This window comes from Trachurus trachurus (genome assembly GCF_905171665.1).
Source record: "Trachurus trachurus genome assembly, chromosome: 6".
In the NCBI taxonomy this organism is placed as follows: Eukaryota; Metazoa; Chordata; class Actinopteri; order Carangiformes; family Carangidae; genus Trachurus; species Trachurus trachurus.
The window spans coordinates 19963025-19980629 of NC_139897.1; the positions used below are offsets into that span (position 1 = coordinate 19963025).

Below are 17605 nucleotides of genomic sequence, written 5' to 3' on the forward strand. Positions count from 1 at the left end.
GGGGAATTTCATAAAAGCTTGTCAAAATATTCTATATTTTTTTCTCAGAAAATGATCAAAACCAACAATGCCCCTTGACTTTCTGATGTCGCCCTCGTGCTTTTTAAAAAGAGGTAAAGAGCGTATGTGTGGAGAACTATTTTCAGTCGTGGATGAATACACGTCCAGTGCTTTACTGAGTACAGGACAGGTATATACAGTAAGTCAGCGGGACAGTGAACATGGGATTCAAACTAAAACTACAGTGCCCATGTTCACTGTAATTAAGGGAATGTCGTCGTCATGATCGGTGTGTTATAGTTTTTGGGCAATGATGGCATTAAAGAATAAGCGACACCATCCTTTTAGCAAAACAATAATTTTTGGTGGTACATATGGTGCTGGTTTTGGTATTCTTATATGGTTTATTATTGACAATAATTATGATGTGAAATATGACCAGTTTTGCTCTTGGATAAACCACCCTAAAAGTTTATCCAGTGGGAAAAACCTTTTGGAGCTGGGTCCCCGTAATATGACACATTGATGTCCCCACAATGTGATAAATACACACACATAGTCTCTCTCTCTCTTTCTCTCTCTCCCTCCCTCCCTCCCTCGCTCTCCAACTCCCTTGCTCGCTCTCCCTCATTCTGGCTCTGTTGCCAAGGCTACCGTACAGCCTCTTGCTGCATATACCTAGATGAAGCTGCCGCCTGTGGATCTCTCTCTCCTCCAGGATACAAACAAAAGAAAACCCATCAGACTTTCATACCTCTATCTCTCTTCCACACACAGACACACACACACCCACATTCGCAGATTCTGCCTTTCTCAACCTCACGCACATCCTTTGCCTCTCTGTCTCTCACTGTCGGTCTGTCTCCTTCTCCCATGCAAACACATTCGTTCGTCTCCCAGACAGAGGAGCAGTAAAGGGATTGGCGTGGTTCTTGGTGTTTGGCTCCTGGTCTTTGGCTCGGAGGGAGCGGAGCGGCAGATGGCGATGTGAAGACGGGCTCAGCCAGGTAAGAGGACTTATCCTAACCAGACTTAAGGCTCTGTGTGAGTGACTGTTCCAGCCCTCCTCTCCTCCCTGTGTCTCTCCCCTCTCTCCCCCTCCGTGGCTGTGCGACATGAGGTGAATACCAATTCCTCAGCAAAGCCCCCACGGTTCATATGGCTGCTGCGCTTCCCTGGCTGTAAAAAGGTAGGGATGTGTGATGTGGGCTCTGTATGTGTTTGTGTTTTTTTGTTTGTTTTTTTTCTATCTCTCTCTCTCTCTGCTTATTAAAACTGATAATTCTCCAACAGGTTGGCTCTTTGATGCTGTTATGAATTGTGTATTTACTGTAATTTATTATCATTATCATTATCATTATTAATATTAATATTATTATTATTATTTTTCAAACCTTGATTTTTTTTCTGTGTTGTATCATGTCTGTGTGACAATGTGGGAGTTACCAGAGAGAGATGCAACAGTCCACCTCCCTGGGTGATTCATTACTAATCCATCTAGCTCTGCACTGTGTGGCCGCTCTAGCTCACCGTAGCCATGTACGTGATATGAATGGTGTTTTGTCTTAGTATGAATGACTGCCAGAGAATGCCATTCCTGCACTGGTGTTTTGATGCAGTGCAATCATGTAATACAATCATTTGTCACAGGGAATCCAGATTTATCTCTAACAGAAACTAAATCAATTGGCTATGCAGCATATTTCAATTATTTAGACTGTATAGCTTAGGCTGAAGTTTCTATGTGTGTTAATGAGATTTCACTTTGAAATGCCCCTGGAGCTGCTGCAAGAGATTGTAGGAGTGTATGTAAACAATAGAGCTGATTGATTATCTGTCTCTGTGATATACCGGAGGAAGCTGCGGGCTCGCTGGCTGTTTAATTTTAAGGTCATTTTGAGCTTACGTGTGTATTAATATCAAGGTTTTTCTTTTCCTGTGTGAGTGGGTTTGTTTGTGTGTGTATGGGAGAAGTAAAGGTTGATGAGGCAGGTCTTGGCCCTTGTGACTTTATCTCACATTACCATCCCATCATCACTTTCAGTGAGAGCTTCCTCTTACCTCGCCTCCCTGCCACATGAGCACTTGAACGGCACGCTCGATACTTCACTCGTCATGAGCTTTGGTTCACCTGGAAACAAGAAATGCTGCTATAGGATAACAATTTGATATTTTGCTGTAACGATTAGTACACAAAGAAGCGTTTTTAAAAATAGAGTAGGAAATTGGAATACCGATTAGGACACACTGTCTTTCCAGGCGGAGACGCTGGAAGCATCAGGGATGTCCATTAAAACGTGAGCCAACTGAGCCATGAGCCAGCTCACCAAACAGAGCAAAACAGGAGAGCATGTTAAATTCCTTGCGTTCCTGACTCCAGGAAACAGCTTCACACAAACTGTCCCAGGAGATAGTCACTCCTGGTCCTGTGTTTCTCCATGGGTTTAAATGTATGGCTCTATTTAACCTCAGCTGGATGTTGGATGCTTTGAATGGATGCAGATCAATGGAAACACTACGCGCATAAGCACACATACATACACTGAGGGGGTGGTGCTTGTAAAGGCCTAAAGACAGCAGACCTTCAGCGAGGAACGAGGCTGAATCAGCTGTCAGCTTTGACTCCACAAATCCATTTGGCCTGCTTCTACATGATTCAGAAAACACTATGTTTTAATAGAAATGTTAACTGCCAATTGACGTTCACTAATCACAAGACTGTTTGGAGGTGTTCTGCTGCGATATTCATCTTCACATCGTGTTTATTTAATGTCATATTGCTAAAACACTTTTCTGTATGTTACTAAACAGTCACCTTCATTAGTTTTATTTTAAACAATACACCAGATACCTAATACACCAGATGGAGCTGAATCACGCATTGCGTTTAAAATGCACAAGATAAGAAATCCCAATAAACAGAGAGATGTGGTCAAAATAGGTGTTGGTTTAATATTTTTGTGAAGCGTTACATCTTATAGCTTCAATAAAGAGCTGGAGTAAACAGTAAATGAAACATGTGAACTAAAGCAGTTTTAAGAATCAAAGAAGGAACAAAAGAGAAACAGTATACTGGATGCAGTGCTGTGCTTGCCACTGTGGACTGAGGTCATGTCCTCAGTATATTTCCTGGCTATTTTGAATGTTTAGAAGGATATTACATTTCATTTTTTAAATAATTATATCCTTTATATTGAAATTGTGAAACTATAGACCTATAAAAATGATTTATTATTCCCACAGGGAGCGAGACAAAGCTACAAAAATACTAATAATATATTAAATGGATAGTAATTAATATCACAATATGAGTTTATTTTTTGCCGTGGACTCATGACCTCAGTAACTCCAAGTCCTAGCTATAGCCCTGGTTAAATATACCAGAGAATTTGTCAACAAGCCCTCAGCAGCAAAATGAAGTGACTGAAAAACAAAGATATTTACCTCAAAGAGTGAAAGCAAAGAGAGGCGGGAGTCTTCTGACAAACCTGGATATTGTCACTGCTCTCCCAGTGCAGATGTATGTTTGTGTTTTTCATTTTTCATGCAGCATGTTGGCCAAAGTGTGTGTGTGTGTGTGTGTGCATGTGTTTGTGTGTGTGTGTGTGTGTGCACGCTACAGTATGTTGGTTGCCACAGTTACCAAAACGCCAACCTCACTGCGTCATTGCTTCAGACAACCTTCACACAAAAAAAGAGCTTCTTTTCCTCCCATTCATCCCTCGATCCACTCATCTACCTGTCCATCCATTGTTTAAAAATGGAAGTGCACTGAACTTTCTCCGCTTTCTCTTATACAACACTATCTGTGTGTGTGTGTGTGTGTGTGTGTGTGTGTGTGTGTGTGTGTGTGTGTGTGTGTGTGTGTGTGTGTGTGTGTGTGTGTGTGTGTGTGTGTGTGTGTGTGTGTGTGTGTGTGTGTGTGTGTGTGTGTGTGTGTGTGTGTGTGCGCGTGTGTGTGTGTGCGCATACTTTATATGTGCGTGTACATTGTATGTATGCACGTTGCCATGGCTACAAGCCTGGCGTCATCACTTCAAAACCACCTTCGCAGCAAGCAAAGAGAGATAGAAAAGCAGCTCCCCTCAGCACCCCTCTGTTCACCAGTTTCACTCATACACAAAGACACACACACACACACACACACACACTGCTGGTGTGGTCTCATATTCCGCTGAGCTCACACCGTTCATTCAACAGGGTCCAGTGGCACAGAAGGAGAGGAGGAGAGATGGTAGAGAGAGAGAGGAGGAGGAGGAGGAGAGCAGCGAAGGCTTGACTTTATGCATACCGATTGGACTGGAGCAATCTGAATGTATTTCTGAGGTCGGCTGTTCAGTTTGGCTCGAATCATCCTCGCCTGTTTGAGAGGGAGAGAGAGGAAGAGACAGAAAGAGAGAGAGAAGGGAGGAATATTGACAGTTTACTGTGTCACCTTACATCACCATCCACCGCTCCTGAAAGCACAGCTGGGAGCTGACAAGGGTGCTACTCCGATCCATCTTTAGATGAAACTGGATTACTAACCCTGTCTCAGTGTGACCAGTTGAATTTGAGTCACAAGGTGTCACTAGTGTAGCATGTAGGGGACAAAACTGTGAATATTTAAATAACCTGTAGCTCCTGTTTTATCTCGGAGTAAGCCAGATGATGCACTGTTTGGATCTTGTCTTCTGTCCTTCAGATTCAACGCTGCTGCACAATGGCTGACAACGGCTGGTTGCTACAGGATACAGGATTTGACTTGATCATGTGATCTGACTCTCTCCCCAGTTCCCTGCCATCTATCATAGGTGAGTCATGTGACCGGCCGTATAGTTTTTAAAGGTAAAGTAAAAGGTAAAGGTACTTTATTGGTCACATATACAGCTAGTACAGTGAAATTCTTTCTCTGCATTTAACCCATCCCTGAGGAGCAGTGGGTTTATTCCCATAGTCCATCTAGACGAACTTTCTTGTGCAACGTCAGTCCGTAGCCATTGATGAAACTTGTTCTAAACTCAGGCACTACAAATTTAGCCATCAGCAACACATTCACACAGAAGCGATATGTGTGCAAACTAGTACACCACCACTCTCACAAGCCCCCACACTGACACATCCACACAGACCACGTGGCGGTAATCAGCCAAATATACAAAACAACCTTTATTAATGGTTGAAGGACAAAAGAGAAGGGCAGAAAAGGGCTTTGAATACACTGCTGACTGATACAGAGAAGCTGCGTGTGTGTGTGTCTGTGTCTGTGTGTGTTGCCTGTGTTGTCAGTAGATGATAATGCTCAGGAAGGATGAGAGAGATGAGAGCCACTCTGTTGCCAAGGCGACGGACAGGGCTGTAAACACGCTACCCCTGACTCATCTCTCCACAATAGAGCTCTCTCTCTCTCACATACGCACACACGCACACGCATGCACACACAAACACTCACAAACACATTCACACAACAGAGTCCAATCTGAGCGAGACAAGAGGATCCGGAGATGAGAGCCACTCCAAGCCGCTTAGCTATACATCTGAATAGGCCTTTGGAATAAACACAACCCTTTCTGTCATATACACGCTCATTTAAAAACACACAATCACACACACACACACACACACACACACATGCAACCTGACACAGCTAGCACATCACTGAACTGGAAATCAGTAGCATATGGAGTTTTTGTATATGTCTCTTGCGTGCATGTGAATTTGACCAGCAACAAAGACCAAATTTTTTTTTTTTTTATTAAAAATATGATGATTACTTACCAAGAAATTTTAATGGCCAAGTGAAGTCTGTGCGCTAACTTGTTCACACAAGGCGCCTTTGTAATTCAACACAATGAAACAATTACAGTAAAAACAACACTGGCCTTATAAGGTGTTAAAACAACACACCCGCTTTCTTTTTTGTCAAGACACGTTTCAGGATAGATAGATAGATAGATAGATAGATAGATAGATAGATAGATAGATAGATAGATAGATAGATAGATAGATAGATAGATAGATAGATAGATAGATAGATAGATAGATAGATAGATAGATATGGATGACTTGTCAAATATCTTAAAAATAAAGGAGCCTCATTCAACAGGGGGATAATGACTCGCCGGCTGAGCAGCTGCACCCGTTCCCCCACTGAGGACTCCATCTTCCTGAGGCCTGACGAGGACTCCGTCTGGCTGGATGAGCCCACAAAGGCTGAGAAAACAGGCGACGGAGCCGCCCCTAAAAAAGATGGACTCCCAGAATGCAAAGACAGACCCACGGGCGGCCAAAGCCCACAGGGAGAGGAAGTGTTCATGCACAAGGTGTACGCACTGGTGATCGAAATCCACTGCTGGGCTGCACTGTTTGTCATCTCCCAAGTCACGGTGTGTGAGTGGCCCTCAGTTGTGGAAAAAAAATGAAATGGGGGAAAAAAAATGGAGGGAGGAAATCCCCACTGACTTGTAGATGTTCTTGAATGTGTGTTTTCTCTTAAGCACAAGCTTTGGTTCCTAGCTCAGCATGTAATGCAGACTGAAAAATCCAGAGTCGTGTAATTGCAACATTAGCAATTCAAATGACAGCTTCACACTTGAGCACCGGGTATTCATTCAACTTGACCCTTATTTTTACACATAGATTTTCTTTTCATGTGCATCATTACATTGTCATATTCTCTAAAGTGCTTTATTCAGGGGTTACAAAATACTTCTTCTTTTTAGCTAAAAGTGGACACCCTGTTAGTATTCATATGCTGTTCCTATTACTGTCTCCCTTGACTTCATGTTTGATGTTCAAGAAAAAAAAGGACAGGTGCAACATTACCATATGTAGAAGAAAAAAACGGCCTCGTAAATGATTATGACACCAGGCTGCATGTGGTCAATTTACATATTTTGTATGCCTGCACGATAGGCCATCTTCTTCTCTTCTCTGTCTGCTTTCCACCTGAGAGCAGCCACAGCGCTGCCTCCTGATTACCACCAGTGCATGAATGACTGGAGCTGTGACGATCTGTCTTCCCTGCTTTTCTTCTCCCAGGGATACTGGGTGTTTTTTGTGATGGAGGGAAACGGACCACTCTCTTCCATCTACAAAGCCCTGCAGGTCATCGACTTCTACCTTGGCTTCATCTTACCGTGTCACCCGATCTTTGGAGTGGACGTAAGTGTCCGTCCTGGTTCTGACCTTGAGCTGTTGCAGTTTGTTGTTGGATGAAGACCTCGAAGGAACAAAACCCTGAGGATGTACCTTTTCCTCACTCCCTGTCTCTCTCTCTCTCTCTCTGCCCTGGCCAGTCCATGGTGCTGATGAGGGAGGTTGTAAACACCGAACAGCACAACTGGGTCGTCCAGGGCACTGCAGGCATCGGTGTGGCCATCTGTATTATCATGGTAAAACCTACTTTTTTCTCCTTTTCGAAAACTCCTTTTATGCAGAAAATTTGATGTAGATTCCCAACTATGAACTAGACCCACTGAAAAACACTTGCCCTACCCCCTCATACTGTACTCTCTTCTGTCCTGTTCTTCTGTCTCCTCAGGCCATCCACATGGTGTACAAGTGGCGCTTTGGTTCTGGCTTGTGGTCATCAGAAACGGTAGCGAGGGACGTTGGCGATCGGCGTCAGTCGGTAAGCCGCCAGCCGTCCTTCACGCTGTCAGAGTGGACGGACGCTCAGGAGGATCTCCTGGACTTGGACCCTGTGCCTCAGACGCCGGTCTTTGACATAGGTACCGACACCAGGACGGAGGGAGACGCCGCCACCCTCACTGTCACACCCGTGGGGCTTCAGGAGAGGTTAGAAAAAGAGGATTTTTTTTAACTCAGTTTTTATTTAAGTTTCATTCAAAATCATGTACAGAATCATATTCATCATATCTGCTGTTTCATACAGAAGGTAACAGTTATGGTACAACAAAAGAGACGGAGACTACAGTAGTATAGTGACAAAGAAAAATATCAAATAAAATAGAATAAAGCAAGATGAAATAAAAGAAATAGAATTATATCAGTATACCCATAGCAGGGCTCCACCTTTTAGTGAATATATGTTTTTGAATTCTCAAGGAATATGTTATTTGTTCCATTTGATATATTTCCTCTATTTTTTCAGTCCACATATTGTGTGTTGGAGGGTCAGGCTTCAACCACCTTACTGTAATGCATTTAATTGCGCTAGTAGTATCTTTAAGAGATATTTTTTGGCTCTTCCTTCCATACCTCTTGGTAATAGACCTAGTAGGGCCACCATTGGGTCCATTGTAATATTTCCACCAAATATTTTATTAAGTTTTTCAAACACTTCCTTCCAGAATGCTTCCAGTTTTGGGCATAGAGTATTATATGTGGGTCTGATTACCAATGTGTGGGCCACAGTTTCTCCAGCATTTATTTGAGTGTGTAGTGCTAAATTAAGCTGTAATTTCAGGTGTCCAAAAGAACCTCATGACTACCTTCCATTTAAATGGATCTCCATACATTTGAATTAGTTACCAGATGTACTTCACTACAAAGAAAAAGAGGATTTTCATCCGTCTGTGTATACATGATTTTTAAATCCATATCGTCACACCGCAGACGGTTACGATCGCTTCTAAATGTATTTGTCTGATTGTGTATGTATCACACAGGAGAGGCTCCAATGTTTCCCTGACCTTGGACATGTGTACACCAGGCTGCACCGAGCCCTATGGCTACGGAGCCCAGCTCTCCCCGAGAGACCAGTCAGCCAAGGAGTACCTCCGCCAGGGAACGCACGTCCTGACCCCTGCCATGCTACACATACGGGCCATGGATGACCAGAGCCTGCAGGCGGAGTTTTATGTGAGTGCAGCAGCAGTAGCAGTAGCTCACCCACCTACAAGCTTTAGATTAACAGAGACTTCACCGGAAAAAATACACACTCTGGCACACACATAGACCAACATCCAGTTCTGCACACACCCGTAAGCTTTTCCGCTGTTTAATAGTGGGCGATGGAAGACGAGATGGAGGACTATTTGCATACAAATCAAACCTCTACAAAGTAGTCCAGCATCTGGTGGGCAGAGAGATGCGCGTAAAAGATCATACACATTTTTGCCCACAGCCTTTCAATTACGTACAATCTGACGGCAACAGTTTAGATGACTTAATGTCTTGGTTATCATTTCATAATGTTTTGCTGCCTTGTTGAAGGCAAGACTAGGACTTCCCCTACATTTCTGCAAGGGCTGATTGTTGTTGCGCCCATTGTTCTGTGTCCATCGGCAGGAAACTCCCATGAACTTCGTGGACCCTAAGGAGTACAACTACCCAGGGCTGGTGAGAAAGAATCGCTACAAAACCATTTTACCCAGTGAGTACAGCTGCAACATGAGTTTGAACAATCACTAAAAAATGGATCATGGATTTATGAATTTTGTAAGAAGCTTTTTTATGCTGCTTCCCTTTAATAATTTCACACACTCATCTACTATTTAGCACTGATGAGTTTTGGAAAGGTCTGTTTCTGTTTCACTAGATCATTGATACTCACACTGAGACACAGCAAACACACAAAAAACATGAAACAACCTTGTAATAAAACTCAGCTGTAATGTGTAATACAATACACATGCATGAATAATAGCTTAGATGTTTCTCTGCTCTTTTTTAAAGTGCCACACATCTGTCTCTCTTTTCATGATGACTCCATACTGTCCACTTCCAGATACACACAGCAGGGTGATCTTGAAGTCACTGGATGAAGAAGATTTCCTCATGACCTACATCAACGCTAATTATCTCAAAGTAAGTGAAGATGTGTGGATTCATAAGTCCCAGCTTTGCTCTGCCATGTGCTTTAACTTTTATTTGTTCTCCACAGATCTGACCCTATGTTCTCTGTGTCCCTGCTCACAATTAGTAGAGATAGATATGTGAAACAATTGTGTGTGTACAGGGTTATGGAGGTGAGGAGCATGCATACATTGCCACTCAGGGTCCCACCGTGAATACAGTTGGGGACTTCTGGAGGATGGTGTGGCAGGAGAGAAGCCCAATTATAGTGATGATCACCAACCTGGAGGAGAAGAACGAGGTCAGTTTGGAGAAATACGAGATAATGATGATGGATGCATTAATGGATAAATGCAACAGATAATCTAATAATATAATGGGTATAAAAAAATAATTAAAAAACGTACTTGTGTGCCCGGTGTTCTCCAGAAATGTGCAGAGTATTGGCCCGAGGACACTGTGACCCATGAGGGCATCGAGATCACCGTCGTCACGGTAACTCAGGAGGATGACTACAGTCTGAGGGTGTTCACGCTGAAGGTAAAATACAGAAAGACAGTTACTATGTCACAGAATCAGGGTGGATTACTTAAATCAACAAGTTGAAGAGTTGAAAAGTGTTTTTGTTGGTATTAATTGGGATAAAGAACTTCTGCTAATGTTGCAGGTATTTGGTAATATAAGTCAAAGAAATAAAAATGTGACCTCAGGATGGGGTTAGATGAAAAGGAGTGGGACATGCATGCATGTGTCTTTGTGTGTCACAAATGAAATTCCATTTACTTCCATTGGTTTGGGATGAAAGGAGAAATTAAAATAAGCTGGACAGAGAAAACCGAAACTCAAAGTGTAATGAGAAAACTGTGTACAGCTGAGCTAAATCTCCAACACATGCTGGATTAGGTGCAGTGTATCTGTTTACGACTTGCTGTGTGTTGAAATACTTATTTTTCAGATAATTGTTGTGAAGATTAATATGAAACTATGTACTAGAAAGTAAAAGTATTTAAGCGTAGTCTTGTCTGCCATCAACCAGGAAGGTTGGAAACACTACCCAATATCTCCTCTTGCCAAAATAAATGTTTTCACTTTCTGTTTCACCAGTTTGTCAATTTTCCCACACACTCACCACATGTGTGTGTTGTTAGATACCCAATGTTCTCTGATAGCCATACTTTTTCATTTCCATTCATGTGTTCATGATGAGTGCTTTATATTTAATGTGGGGTCACTGTCATGGTGGCACTGGCACTGGAGTGAGCCAAACATAATAATTCAGTAAATGCAGCCTGCATCTGATTAGTGAGCGCCAGGGGATCATTATACAACTGTGCTCAGAGTTAAAAGCTTGTTGTTTACTCAACTCCTCTGGTTTATGCTGTCTGTCTGTAGGATTAATAATTATTGTCAAACTGACACTCAGAGAATAGAGGCAGCGGAGAGATCTGATTATGCATTGTACAGTATGTATGAGCGAGGGGAGAAACAGACTATGTGAGCTTGTCTCTATAATCCTCACTCTCTTTTCTTGTCTTGCTCTGCATTCATTGTTGTCGTAGCAACTAACACCAAGGTAACGATCTGGATGTACATGCAGAGCAACAGGCTGATCAAAAATCATTCTCAGTCTGTCTGCGCCGTGTACGTGTGTGTACACAACATGTTCACATCCGTATTTCACGCCCGTGTGCCTGTCTACGTGTGTGTGTGTGTGTGTGTGTTTGCATCAGTGTGATGGGGAGGAGCGCACTCTGCAGCAATACTGGTACACCTCGTGGCCTGATCAGAAGACCCCAGACAAGGCCCCACCCCTGCTGGAACTGGTACAGGAAGTGGAAAAGGCCAGAGAGAAAGCTCCGCCCTCCAGTGGCCCTATAATTGTCCACTGCAGGTACAAAAGCAGCTTGTTTTTGATGCCAAGACAAATAAGGAGCCGATGTTCAAGACATTAACTATGTGTTCAGAAGGCTCTGAGTCAAAATGCTGATGATGAAACCTGTTGAGAAAATAAGTGTATAGAGAAAAATGTTATTATAGACACCACTTGGCACTCTTTCTGGAAAAAACAAACAAACAAACAAAAACATTTGTCCCTTTACAATCCTCTGCTGTCTGATTTCCCTAGGGGATATTTGGCATCAGTCAGATTAGTGGGATCAGTGCTAATCAATACACTGATCCATCCATTTTCTTTGTCCCTACCCCTCATCTATCCCCTCGCCCCCCCTCCTTCACCTCCACCTTATTCTCCGCAGTGCCGGAATTGGTCGAACTGGCTGCTTCATCGCCACCTCCATCCTGTGCAAGCAGCTAAGGACTGAAGGTGTGGTTGACATCCTGAGAACCACCTGCCAGCTCCGTCTGGACAGGTGAGATATTCTAAGCTCGCACACATGCTCGTGTGTCCATCTTTAGCTATTGTGACGTAGTTTGAGTTGATTTAGTTCCAAAACACAAGCTAAGTCACTGTGGGGTTTACCGCAAAATAAAGAAATATAGTGAAAATGGATGTATGTATGTACACCAACAAACAGTCAAAATACCAATCCATAAATTTGTGCTTACAAACATCACTCAATGTATTTAGACAACTTGTGCAACATAATTCAAGAACCAAAACTCAAAGCTCTGTGTAGCAGTTAATAACTCTCACATGAGTATTAATGGAGCAAATACACACCATAAAATGTTTTGACAGTCAGTCACACGTCTGAAAAAGCACAGGTGTGTCTAATAACTTACCCAGCATGCACGGTAGCTGTGCATGGGCCCACTTACATGGAAAGCAGCCGTTATTAGTGTTATTAGTTACACCTGTGTTTGGCAAGTCTGAATGTCATGGTCTTTTGTGTTACAGTACATGGGCTATTTGAGAAAATGTGACGAACCATTTATTCTTCGCTGGAGCTGTTAAAAAAGTGACCCAGTTATGTAGAATAGATCATAATAAAAAATGTTTATCAGAGCAAATTCAATGCATGAGGCATCAGTACAGTATAGACAGCCACAGTAACAACAGAAACAAAAAATTGGAAACTGCTGTACATAAACAAAAAAGCAATGTATGCAGAAACTATAAAATGTCTGTATTATTTTATTCTAGCTTGATAATTTTCAAATTGTAAGTGAGCAAACTACAGGCTACAGCAAGGACCCCTCATAATAAAAGGAGTCTGACATGCAGTTACAAGACACTTTAGCTGATCATCTTGATAAGAGGATGAATAAAACAGCCTGACTTGGCAGCAGACAATGCCTTTGATATGTGATGTAGATGTAGCATACAGTACCTTATGCCAGCCGTTTTGTAAACCTGTGTGAGGCTGTACTATGTTGGAAGTTGTGCTCCGGGCTAATTGGTAACATTAACTGAGTGACAAATCAACCCATGTTGACTTATGATGGCACACAGCATCCTATGAGGACCATGGAAGACAAATTCCATAGTAATCCATCCAATACCTCATCTATCTACTCAATACCATAAAAAAAACTTCATGGTGAAGTCAAAGGATCTACAAAATTAGACAGATTCATCCTCTGGCAAACACGAGTGTCTGTATTAAACTTTATCATAATCCAACTAATAATTGTTGAGATATTTCAGTCTGATTGTTGAACTGATTAACATGCACTATCATAGATGAAGTAAATTGCTTTTTTTTCTTCTTCTGTCTGAATTGGTTGTTTTTCTGTCTGTTTGTCAGGGGTGGGATGATCCAAACGGGTGAGCAGTACCAATTTGTGCATCATGTCCTCAGCCTGTTTGAGAAACAGCTGCCTCACACCGCTGAGGAGTAGTAGAGTGAGCGCTACAGCTAGACCGAGACACACCACTGTACACTGTACCGCCTCTGGTGGTATGCACCACTGTACCTAGCATCATCTCAATCTCACCCTTTAACAAGTTCCAACCATGGTAATCTCCTTCACCCAAGACAGGCTCGCTCAGACAGGACTGAATGGCTGACGTGAAATCTGTGCTTATCGTATGTCTTTGAGCAGAACAGACAAATAACCTGCAACCCTGACATCATTTCATTTGCACTGCTGAGGTTTTTATCACGTTACTGTACATGAGTCTCAAGACATCAAGACCTTGTTTAGTACTTGGTCTGAAATACGCCCCCCCGCCCTGCCCCGCCCCTCCACATACTGTATGTACAGCGATCGAAAGGTTAAAGTGGAGCCGAAGTATCATCAGATCACCTGCAGTCACGAGGTTATTGTAAGGAGGAAATTCAAGTTCAGTGTCCTAAAGGTAGTGTCAGTAGTAAGGGCCCTTTACAGTACAAGTGCCAGCATAAATTAAATCTACAGAAATGATCAAATGCCAGCCTAATATTTAACTCTATATAGATATAAGATTAAATATCAGTGACTTAATATCTGGCTTTTTCTCACTGACTCTCATTGACTTTAATGTAAAAAAAAACACAAAAAAAAAAAAAAATGACAGATGGCCTGTTTCAACTTTTGATGCATTCAGGAGCCACCTCATTTTCAGGTTGCATGGTGCTAAGTGTTCATTAAAGGCATGTGCAATGTTATGGAACATAGGAATGTATGACAATTAGGTTATTAATTAACTAATTAGGATTTCTGTGCAATCTACAGTATTACACTTTTACCATGCTGCCTGTGCAGTCCTCATGGCCCATGATGTTTACATTAAACAACTCCTGCTTTTAAGGCCACATAGACGTACACTCAGAGGCGTCACAGAGCTGGAGACACTGAGGGGATAGAAACCAGAAATATCAGATACTGTAATCAACAACAACAAAAAAGCTGAAATTCTAGCATATACACACAAAGATGTTTAATGTAGAGAAAAGCACCATGCTGCACCATAAATTGATGAAAGATGCTCACATTAAGTTAATGTTCTTGGACATGGCCCATTATCATCATGAGGTTTCCCATCCTCAGAGTCATGTGATCTGTGACGCCTCGACTTTCAACAGTAGCTTGAACACATCTGTAAAGTAAGAAGCCCATGATTGTTGTATAGACAGGCCAGGCCTAATCTGTATGAAGCACAATAGACCAACTAAGGTTGTCTCTTTGATGTTCAGCTGTAAAAGTTCTTTTTTTTCCTGTATTGTGTTTTGATTGTGTTGAGTTTAATGGATTGCATGTGCTGTATGGGACTCCATAGGTCCACAATCAAAGCGACGTGATTGGTTGTCCTGCTTTTTGTTGTGTATAAGGGTTTAAGCCTACTATATTGCTTGCTCTCGGCCAATGCTTTTGATACAGTTTGCTTTTGTGAAACCAACCAGAGATATTTTTAGAACATTTTGATACAATCCTTTCAAGTAGATGCCTTGTGTATATTTCCGTTTACACCATGATGGAATGTAGCTCATACTGTGGATCAAACCATCGGTTTATATTGCAAGATTTGACAGGACAAAATGTGACAACTACCTAAGTTACCTTACAGTACAGAAGATAAAAAGATTATGTTCAGTCTTCAATATTATTACTTTATGCCTTTAGGCTTTGCTTTAATATGCTTTGCTTTCTGTGTATATGTTTTTATTGTTTTCATGGAGAATTTTACCTCAGACTGAGTTTTTTACGCAGTCCCCACACTCTAGTCCACCTGTGACTCTAGGCCACTCTCAGTTGACAACATGAGAAACAATTGCTATGTGTAAGGCAGCTAAAACAGTGAAGACCGTTTTCTATGTAACAAAAATTAAACAACGACTTCTATCTTGGCTTAGTGCATCAGATCAACAGCCATGAACATTATCAGAGGATGGAGTTAACTGTGTGCACTTGGACCAATTTATAAACATCAAATCAACTAGCAAACTTAAAACTGCCAAAAAAAAAAAAGGATTACCTTCTCTAGGAACACGGGACTGAGATGAAGAAGAAAAGCTACAATCTATTGTCAGACTTTTGACATAATCCTCTGATAATGTCCAGTGTACCTAACTGAAAATATTTTATTATGACTGCTTGTTTTCAGTGCTTAAAACTGGTCCTCTGATGGCAATCAATATGAGGATGAAGTCCTAGCCAAACAGTCAGACATACAACCAACCAGCAAACAGTATTCCTCTCCTCTGCTACAGTATTGCTTTAAGTTGTGAGTTTTTGCATCCAAATAAAGGTAGATTTTCATGAACCTGTGTTTCTCTTGTGTTTGATAGACTGAGTGAAGTGTGAAGGTGTGTGTCTGCACTGATTTTATGTTGAACTGCTTGGATTCTTTTATTTTGAAAATCCCAATACTATAGAGTGCAGTTCAACATCTGTACCACTAGATGTCAGTGTGTGGTGCCTAATCGCACCTCCTGCCAATAGTGCTACCACGCTACATTCAATTGCTTACTCACCAACACACTGATGGCACAGCATCAGAACAAAGGCTTTCAGTCAAACAACAGAGGAAGATACTGATGATACTGAATTCAAACACCCACTCACTACAGCTGGTTTAGTAAGAATGTGATAAATGTGTTAAATCAGCGTTGATATCTCATCAATCTCTCTATTAGGTTAACATAAAGTATACATTGAAATAGGCCACTCTATTTTTCTGGAAGCCTGGAAACACTATAACAGCCCAGCTACAAGGGTGTTTTCACTTATGCTCCATGTCTAGAGCTCTTCTCAGGACTGTGTGAGCTGCACACACTCAGCTCAATTGACATCTTCAGCACTCCCCTGTGAGTTTTTCTTGTTAAAAATGACACCTTTATCATCTTCAGTGCAGAGTTTGGTGACATCATGCATTTCCCAGCACAGCTTCACCCAACTTCTACCTAACCAGAGATCTAATCTACTAAGCTCAGTGAAAACAACTCTGTGAGTGTGCACAGGGCCTTTGAACCCTTATCAGAAACAATCTAGAGTTAGTATGTGTTTTTAAACTTTTTTGCACAAATACTGTTACATGTTTTATGTTAAAAATGACTATTATAATTTGATCTTCTTTGTGTTGGTTTTATGCCAATGTCAATGTGGGTGGACCACATAGTACATTATCTTAAATAACCCGAAATAGACCTAAACTAACTGAGAATGACAGCTCAATGGCTTTCAGATGCAATTTGGTTACAGTGTGTCATGTGTGAGTCTCATGAAAGGCACAGTTAGCACAGTTAGTTTTGCCTGTATGAATTGTTCTCAAAATGCTCTTTACACCATATTTTGGAAAAGAACAACATAAAAGCACTGTATTCACTTTTCCCCCCTTTTTTCATTATATCTAATGATTAAGAGTCTCTGGACTGCAATGATTTTACAAAGATGAAATGTGAGAAAAAAAATTCTCTAAAGCATTCTTCTTACTAAAGCAAATAAATAATTTAAAGCATCATTATACTGTAGTAGTACCTTAAATCTCTCTTTTATTTATAATTCATTATATTTATGATAGATGTAGCTAGTCTCTTATTGCTCTGAAGCGTCAGTGTTGCCCATCATTTGTAGGAAGTCGCTTGGGGATAAAGGCGTTTGCCAAACGAGTAAATGTAAATTATATGTAATTATTGTAATGTTTGCGTCACTAGCTCGCTGCACCATGTGAGCGTAAAGCGTCTCCTTTAAAAAAAAGAGAGAAAAAGAAGAAAAAAAGTCGGACTGTCCCTTTAATCTGCGGATCAGAGCACTGACGTCACCCAGCCCCTGAGCCGTCTGCGCTGATTGGCTGGAGGTGACGTCAACCTCATATTTTTTTCCTCCTCTCCCTGCTGAACCATGACCTCATCGCTTTAGTTCATGAAAGTGCTAAAGTGCACCTTCTGTAACTGCCCCCCCCTACCCTCCTCCTCCTCCTCCCTCCCCCATCCCTGCCTCAAGGCACACCGACTACCCGTCTTAACTCCTACCTACCTACCTA

At 41.8% G+C, this 17605-nt stretch overlaps 1 protein-coding gene across 1 annotated transcript; it reads left to right on the forward strand.

Annotated features, from left to right (window-relative positions):
* Positions 1-6092: 6092 nt before the first annotated feature.
* Positions 6093-13542, forward strand: ptpn5 (protein tyrosine phosphatase non-receptor type 5; the record flags this gene model as incomplete). The annotated part of the gene is made up of 12 exons (XM_083974471.1): positions 6093-6365; positions 7021-7143; positions 7278-7373; positions 7523-7779; positions 8613-8805; positions 9235-9319; positions 9674-9753; positions 9905-10042; positions 10171-10281; positions 11472-11632; positions 11997-12110; positions 13449-13542. The coding sequence occupies 12 exons, from the start codon at positions 6093-6095 to the stop codon at positions 13540-13542; spliced, it is 1725 nt and encodes a 574-aa protein (XP_083830597.1).
* Between the last annotated feature and the right edge of the window lie 4063 nt (positions 13543-17605).